This window comes from Perca flavescens, chromosome 5, assembly GCF_004354835.1.
Source record: "Perca flavescens isolate YP-PL-M2 chromosome 5, PFLA_1.0, whole genome shotgun sequence".
In the NCBI taxonomy this organism is placed as follows: Eukaryota; Metazoa; Chordata; class Actinopteri; order Perciformes; family Percidae; genus Perca; species Perca flavescens.
In genome coordinates this window covers 33,527,023-33,536,239 of record NC_041335.1, presented here as the reverse complement: position 1 = coordinate 33,536,239, position 9,217 = coordinate 33,527,023, and the positions used below count along the sequence as shown (strand labels likewise).

The window sequence follows — 9,217 nt, the reverse complement described above, 5'->3', positions numbered from 1 at the left end:
TGTCTCCTATTGTTCATTTTAAGGTCAACAAAAATACATTTTGCCTTATTGGAATCTCTCTATATTACTCCATGTAGTAATATTATGGTTGTTTTTGTAAATTAATTCTGGTTTATGTACACAACCAAATATTTAATTTTTTTTAGTGTCACTTATAAAGTGAAAACTCCACAGACAAAAGAATATATATAAACATCCTTTAATCATGATTGCCAAACATATGAATTAAGGCATATACAGTATAAAAAAGCAACAGCAGGTTCCATGTTTATACGATTGCAGTGTGTAATTAACAGGATACACCGGGTGGATGAACTGAACATTTACCAAGCAGCCTTTATAAGACAACACTGTGTCTCCCAAAAGATGACAGCATTTTGTAAACAGAGTTCATAGCATTATATTCAAGTAATAGAATGATCACTGATACTATGCAGGTAAGGTGTTGTGTTTGAGTGAGACAGAGCCGCTGATAGACAAGGTCGGGCATTGGGATTGGGAGGTTTCCAACTTGTACTAGTAAATACTTCCACCCCACATGACATGAACATTGCATTATTCTGCATTAAAGGGAAACTTTTTGTGTGGGTGTCCAATCAGTTTTGATGTTAAATCAAGCCGTTGGAAGCAATACATTTCACAGTGAGTGCTATATTGACAGAGGAAGCTGAGTTCTCACCTGCAAAATCTGTTGTTCTTCCTGCATCCAGTGACGTGACAGTGACAAAGGAAAGCCAGGAAGAACTACAGGCTATTTCAGCTTAGATTTGTCCTCCGGGTAGCCAGGGGGCGTGCTCTAGATGCTACTCAAAAACAGAACTTCCAGTTCTCTTCGCTTGTATTGCAAACTGTGAAAATGGCATCCCAAAATGAGTGCACAGTGTGTTATGGACGAGAATAGATTTTACAGTGTTTTGGCTGACTTCAGCTGTGTTTCTTCGAGCCAGAGTATGCGGCAGAAGAAATGCAGCGGGGAGAGGCCAAGGCTGTGGCCGCAGCGGGGAGGATATGGCCGACGGGGGACTCTCCAGAACCTGAGCTGCCGAAGGCAAACAACTACTGCTGGTGACTTTGTTAAAATTGCTCTCCGATGCCAACACAAACGGAATCATTCGGCTGCAATAAATGTCAGAGTGGGCAGTTTTTGTCGGATGCTGTCTTTTACTCCTCACTTGGACAGAAGTGTGTTGGAGACCTTCTTCATCAACACTGATTGGACATCCATGTAAAAGGTGGCAAGTTTTCTCTTTAAGCTTTGTTGGCGAAATGGGTAAACATGTTCTCACATTATTTTAAGATAGCTAACCCTAATGTTAGCCATGTCGTCACAATGATACAAATAAATTGAAGCCTAAATTTGCAATTTTTATTGTGTCATATATTTGTAGCAGTTGGTTTTTAATCAGGCTCCTTTCAATAATTATTTGGATGTTTGTAGCCAAATTGACACCACTTTGTTCATACTTCACTAACTCTTTAAACCATTACAACCAGCAGGCTAACATGAATGTTTTTTTCCATTGGGTAAGCACCCGAATTGGCCCAATTGTTGTTGCTAACACTTTGACAGTTTTTTGTTCTAGAGATGTGGCAGCAGTTTTGGCACCAATGATAAAACCTGACCATTCTGTCTATCAGAGGCTCTGCAGTGAGCTAGTTAGCTTGTAGAAGGCATGGGAGCAGGGGCGGAGCAAAGGATTTTGGGACTCCTGACAAAAACTACAGCCCTACTGGCATCTCATTTTACTTAAAAGACAATTCCAGTGTTTTCTATCGCTGTACTGTCAATGGTTTTCCAGCTTTCATCGTGTTCAATTATATTTTCTATTTTTCTGCCATCTTAGATAGCATTCATTTGGAGCCGTTGCTCGATACTCAAAACTGAAACTGAATTTAGCGGTTCTCAAACTGCTGTTGACTATGGCACTGCAAGCAAATGCTTTTATTTACACAACTTGTAATTTCCTAAAAACAAGACGTATACAAAGTAATTTTTTATTTTTTACTGGCAAACCCTGAAGCTTATTTTTGGTCATAAACTCACTACGTATTGTACCTGAGCAAACAAACCAAATTCTATTCAGTTTTGAGTATAGTGTCAGCCGTAGAAGTTATAATAAAAGAATGGTGAAAATGAGCAAAAACTCATTTTAACACTGGAATTGTCTTTCAGAGGTGCTGCGATTAAAAGTATAATTGGCTCAATTATGGCTTTCATGTTCAAATAAACTAGCATGCACTCACTGGCATCTGTTATCGATATTTCATTCACCTAACCCCAGGTTGTACCTCTCATTTAAGCATAATTTTTCCATTGCAAATCCCTGCTGATTGCTGATTATGTTCAAGTGATATATTAAGAAATAAGTCACTGTTTTATTCAAAACCCAACGGCACTTTTTGAAGTCAATCCTGTTCCCCTTTAATTCTATATTTTCTCTGGTGTACACTGAATTGTCATCGTTATTTGGGATAACAAACTGTTTATTTCCTGTCTACTACCAACTGTGAACATTGGTACAGCAAAACAATCTGACCACAAGGTCCATTCAGCAGCTGATCTGGAGCTTTCAGTCATATCACACCATCTTCCTCAGCAGAGGGAGTTTTTCCAGTTAGCGTGGAATCACTGATATTCAAACTGCCATCCTTCTGAGCACTTTTTGTCCCTGTTTGCATTAAAGTCAATTCTCTGAATTCACCTTGTGGTCCAACTACTATTTCATGGCATTATGGGGTATGATCGAAAGCTCCAGAACAGCTGCTAAATGGACCTTATGGTGAGCTTGTTTCGCCAAATAAAAACGTTTTCCAAATAGTTGATTTTCACCCAAACTTTTAGTTTTCCCAACACTCACCAAGTAGTTCTCGTTCCTAAAAATGACCAACCGTTAACCATAGCAGTGTCAGATGTGGAGATCAACAGTGACCTGAAAGAAAACTGAGTCCACGAGGCACAAACTGGGGCTACCATTCACTAAATGACACACTTATCCTTAGCTCTAACCACATAGGATGTGTCATATGTGCAACATACAGTACATTACGTCAGTGGAACCATAGAACGGGTGCCGACAGGACAAACTGCTGCCGTTGATCTGAACTCGGCTAATAAAGAAATAGTGGTTCTTGTCCAGCGGGTTTTCCACGCTCCGCCCACTGCTCCCCTGCATGGCTGATGGAGATCAACATAGAGTACAATAAAGCATGTTAGTGCTCCGCCATGAATCTGTACAGAATATATACACCACTGGGTTCCTACATGGCACTGGGCAGGTCGATGTGAAGGTTTACTCTCACATAAAGACAATACAATCAACATGGTTACGCTCAAGTACAGGTTAGTAATACAAATGTAGTGTCAGCACTATGGAGGGAGGAGGACCACTTCAATAATCAGAATGATAAGGATAATAAGGATAATAATAGACTTTTTAGCTTCCTAATGCTGTTTCCTCAATAGTAAAAAAAAAGAAAAGAAAAGATCAACACTATCGGGATAATGTAAGTCATCTTCAGTACATTCAGTCATATCATCATCATAATACACTACAATAAATGTGCATTTTTATAAAGGTGAACGCCACAGCTGCAGCTGGGCGGATGCGCGGCGCTCTGTGATGTTAAGTTTCATACGCGGCGCTCTGCTTCTGTCAAAATCCTGCAAAACTGAAAGCTTCAAAAGTCAGTGATCTGGACTGGTACAGATAGTTCCTGCTGATCCTGCTTCCTGTCCCTCCGTCTGCTCCTCGATGACGTGTTATAAAACAGGTGGTAAGAAATGAAAGAGGTTTTTTTAATTTTAGTTCTCTGCCTCTGAGCGAGGCGAAAGCTTATTAAACACCATGGAATTGATGTCTGATAAATTCTGCCGTTCCTCATGTGAGACTTGGTCTCTCACATGGCCCTACTTCTTCCCTTCGCTCTCTGTGGAGACAAGAGGACAAAACGCAGGCTTTTAGTCATATATTGGCCTTTTATCTCAGGAACTAGAGTCAAGACTTCAGGTGTGTTCGGACTAGAGGTGCTGCGATTGCTTACAAAATCAATCAAAAGGCACAAGAGCTGACGGTTTTGCTTTGAGCATCCGTACAAGTTGAAAATGTTTGAGGAAAAACCTCATCCAGACCTCTAAAGCAGAGGAATTCAGGGAAAACGATTCAAGATCTTTAGAATGTAGATCAGGGGTGTCAAACTCCACTTCCCTAAGGGCCACACTAGAAAATGACAATCACATCAAGGGCCAGACATATAGTTTATTGCTTTTATGTCATGTATTATTGCATGTTTCATATAGTCTTCTCACTTACAGTTTGGTCAACAAAAATGATGACGAAAATGCCAAAAACGTTTGGGAAAAGCGTCAAAAATGTCGAAATAAACGTTGTAAAAAGTGAGAAAAAGTATTTGAGCCAAAATGCATTGTGAACCTAAATGTATATAGGGGCCGGATCAAAATTAGCAAAGGGGTGGATTTGGCCCGTGGGCCTTGAGTTTGATGTGTGATGTAGATGATGTTGAAGTGTGACGATATAAATGAAGGCTACAAAAAGTTCACTGTGAAGAATGATTGCATCAAGTCTAAAGTCTCTGCAAACTGATTTTAATAGTGATCTGAAATGAACAAACACGTATTGCTGGTACGGCAAACCAGTCGCTCGTAGTAGTGAACCGTTATGCTACGATGTCAGGAAGTGTTGACATAGAATCGCGCAAAGTGGAACTTTTGTTTTCTGTCCCTTCAACCGTTTCTGCTTAAAGTCATTAAAGACTAAAAGTGGGGCAACATGCCAATGATGAGAAAGGTTCCACTTTACGTAAATATTCTGCATGGGAACACATTTCTCCAGAAATTTGACGGTCAGACGAGAAAATGACCAATCGGAGCTAAGCATGTAAATGACTGCCTGCCTCTTCGTAGCTGTATATGTATTTTAATTAATTTTGGTTTTTTTTACCAGTTATAATTCAATTAAATTTTATTTATAGTGTCAAATCATAACAGGAGTTATCTCAGGACACTTTACAGATAGAGTAGGTCTAGACCACACTCTATAATTTACAAGGACCCAACAATTCCAGTGATTCCCCCAAGAGCATGCATGAATGCATAAGTGCGACAGTGGCAAGGAAAAACTCCCTTTTAGGAAGAAACCTCAGACAGACCCAGGCTCTTGGTAGGCGGTGTCTGACGGTGCCGGTTGGGGGTGTGATGAACAGTGGCGATAATAGTCACAATAAAGATAATGACTAGAAGTAGTAGTTGTAATAGTTATAGAGCACTCACGTTCAACTTTTAAGCCCAATTTCACAACATACTGTAATGATTTCATTTGGTTCTTGATGTAAAGCACTATGGATACCTGTTGGTTGATATAAAGTGCTATATTTTTTTTTAATTGATTGCTGATAAAATTAACAAAATGCCAAACAACTAAGCTTTTCCATTTTAAAAAACATATTTTTACGTATTTTTTCAGAATTTCTTTGGTACATTTTTAAATATTAATATCTCTTGACTTTTGCACCGACGAATTCCTTGTATGTGAAAACCTACATGGCAATGATTTCAGATTTTCACATTATGTAACATTATTTTCTTGTTTATTTTGTATCTATTTACCTGCATGTTTTATGCATTTTGTAGTAGCAGTGTTGGAGGGAGCCTGCGAACAACAATTTAATTGCCAGCGTCTGCTCCACTGAGTTTGTTGTCTATAAAAACTTCAAATTTGTAACTACAACATAAATGTCATTCCTTTAAGCCTTTTAAATAAAGTGATAACACCCTCAAATGCAAGCTGATAACATAAACAGACCTACACACAAATTAATATTACAATTGTGTGTTAGAGATAATGAGATAATTACATTGTGGTTGTAGAAAAACAGTTTGTTCACAAGATAAGAAGCAAATTAATTAGTGATCTTCAGATATCAGGCCTGACGATTAGCTTCTGTAGAAAACTGCTGGTGTTCTTCATTTCTAGGCTGCTGTGTCTCTTCCACTGTCAGCATCACTCCGGTTAATCTCTTCTATTTCACACCAATTACCATTTATAGATAACTGTAGTCTCTGCAGCAGCAAGGTAATCATCACATTACGCAGTTTAACGGCCTGACAGGTTCCCTCTGCATTATTTCACACATTCAAACAAAGGCAGCGATATATAATCTCTAAATATATATAAATATAACCTCTAAAAATATATATAGAAAACACTGCAAAGTGGGTAATGATCTACGGCATGATAACTGAGGCAACAAGGCAGATTAGATATCTGATTTAATGGCTTCTCTAACTTATTCTGTCCCCAATTTGCATTTTTATAAAAGAACCAAAATAGCCAATTTATTTCATAAAATGAGTATTCAGTGGATGATCTATGAGTCTGTGATTCACACTGAGAGCACACAAAATATTGCTGCCGCAGAAACTGTTTTCCAAAGCTGATATACAAAGTGTACCTCTCTTTTTAAATTGCAGCTGTTTACTATTTTTTTTTACATAAATATTCTTCAAATCTGTTTATTTGTCTTTAAAGTGACATATAAGAATATAGATTTACCTTTTTGTTTCATAATTACCCAACTTGACAGGCTAAGAATCTTCATCTTCTTTTGTATAAAACATCCCATGGATAATTTTCTATCAAGATTGGAGTCTTGTGGAATGAAAATGTACTTTTTGATGGATTCCTCTCAGTCCTAAGTCTATGTTTTTCTTTTTTTTTTTAAATATACTTCTACACTTTTTTAATGTGAACTCTGGTATTTAACAGCACAGACTTACCAGTAGAGGAGTGTCCTGACACCTGCTGACTGGAGACTAGCGACCTGGAGCTCAAGCCTTCAACACAGAGCAGCAAGAACAGTTTTCTTTTAATTATTTTAAATATTTGAATCTATTTTGAATAGTGTTGAGGTTTGATCTGTTGATTGGGCAAAACAACTTTACTTTTAATACTTTAAAAACATTGTCCTGATTATACTTACAAACTTTTACGTCATTTTCATAGAACACTTTTACTTGTAATGGAGTATTTTTTTTTTTTTACAGTTTACATCTACTTCTATCTCAGTACTTTAATCAATTTTATTTGTCACATGAAATCTTACGAGGTATAATTCCTTTAAAATGTAATACTTCTTCCAGAACTGAGGAAAACCAGTCATGAGAAAAAGTCAAGACCAAAGGTTGGGTGAAAAAGAAAAAAAAAAGATGTTTCTTCGGTTACTGGTCATCAAGCAACAACTTACACTAACTGACCAATCATTACAGCCATATGTGATAGCTAAACATATTAATTCAAACCATTAGCATTACTACAATGGCCTTTAAGCACCTCACTGAGTAACTGATGTGAAATTAATATAATTCAGCTTCAGTTTCACATATGATGCAGTTCTTTATTAGCCGATGTCAGTTTGGCACATTTTGGGCTCAGTGTGCGGTCGTACCTTGGTAGATGTCGTATTGTCCCGACATCAGATTGTAGCTCATACCCAGGTGTGTGTGATGGTGTGTGTGGAGGTGTCGGGCGAATGACACGTGGTTCCTCTCTCGCTCCGTCTCTCTCTCCCCCTCGGGGGAACCCTTCTCGCCGGGCTGCACGCAAACACACACATGCATACACGCACGCGCACACACACACACACACACACACACACACACACACACACACACACACACACACACACACACACACACACACACACACACACACACACACACACACACACACACACACACACACACACACACACACACACACACACACACACACACACACACACTTTACTAATCGTTTCTTTTTGAAGTGTTGAGCATGTTCATGAAATATCTTCAGCCGTCAGTATGGTTCATTTACAGTAAATGTCATGTATTCACACTTGCTTGATGACATTGAAGAGCACTGAAAGAAGTAGTAATATGTATATAATTACTTCTCAATACACATATTCATTACAACATTTCTATTTACATTAGTTTATTCATTTGCAATTACCGTCTACCACAAATATATAATATTTTATATTTTTTTTATTTCTGCACTATTTTGTGTTTTATATTTTGTGTTTTTTACTTTGCATGTTTTTCTTTTCTTTTTATACATATTTAATGAGCATTTTTGGAACTTGTAATATTGTTTTCCTATTTTCATGTTGTGTTCGTTGGTTTAAAATGTGTATTTTAATTACTGGGGGTTAAAATTGTGTATTTATTGATTTGTTAATGTAACAGGTACAGTATCTGATGTGTGTTCTTTACTCCAGGAAAAGTGAATAAATCATTTTCAATAGAAATGTACTTGTCCGGAGACAAAGAGTGCAACTACAGCAGTTACAACTATTTAGCCTCTGACGTTTATGAGCAACTTCTGGTTTCCGTGTTTGCCTTTAACCTTCCTTTATTCAAATCTTTTTCTGTGTGTTCATTTGGAAACATCACCTCTGTGTTTTGTGAATGAAAGGTGTGACGCTGTGAGCTGCAGTGTGTGCATGTGGCAGCAAAGTGAGCGGTGTCTCACAGCGGGTGATTTTCCGTGGTACTGGTGGCTCTGCTGCTGCAGCAGCTCGATGGCGGAGGACGAGGACGAGTCGGCGCTCTGCTTGCTGCTCACCGCTCCTCCTCTGCCGGGTGGAGTCACCTCCGACTCCTCCCTGCCTGCCGTGTTACCGTACAGAGGGTAGTGGAAACCTGGTGGACACACACATACACACAGACGAAGAAACATACAAACACATGACATACACACGGTGACTTGATTTGGCCATCTAAAACAAGCGTTACAAAAAAAGATGAGATTGGTGTTTATCTTCTCATCCAACTCTCAGCAAGAAAGTGAATAAGCGTATTTCCCAAAATGTCAAACTATTCCTCTGAGGTGCCCAAATTATTTCAGATGAAGGGCCAACATGTGTCTGTTGAATAAACAGACACATGTTAACATAAATGTTGATGTTGAAGATTAACATAATTCTTGTAATTCTTCGTAGATAAAACTTACGTATGTAATTTAATAGGGAAGTTTACCAGCACTGTGCTTTACATTGTCGTAAAACTCAGATTATGTCTTTTTGTAGCTGCAAAAAATTTTACATTTCGTAGTCATTATGGTTAGGATTTTACAGCATTTTCAAATTAAGAGGAGAATAAGCATGAGAATGTCAAATGCTATGGCGGGCCAAAAAAAAAGGAGCTTGGGCCAAACTA

At 38.3% G+C, this 9,217-nt stretch overlaps 1 protein-coding gene across 1 annotated transcript in view; it reads right to left on the bottom strand.

Annotated features, from left to right (window-relative positions):
- Window positions 1-183: 183 nt before the first annotated feature.
- znf608 (zinc finger protein 608) overlaps window positions 184-9,217 on the bottom strand; it is a 32,286-nt gene continuing 23,252 nt past the window's right edge. Inside the window, exons 9-12 of the mRNA XM_028579194.1 lie at window positions 8,532-8,701; window positions 7,462-7,609; window positions 6,794-6,850; window positions 184-3,927 (exon numbers count right to left, since the gene is read on the bottom strand). Of these exons, the coding sequence (XP_028434995.1) occupies window positions 3,908-3,927; window positions 6,794-6,850; window positions 7,462-7,609; window positions 8,532-8,701 (395 nt within the window). The 3' untranslated portion in view covers window positions 184-3,907. The remainder of the gene's footprint in view (window positions 3,928-6,793; window positions 6,851-7,461; window positions 7,610-8,531; window positions 8,702-9,217) is intronic.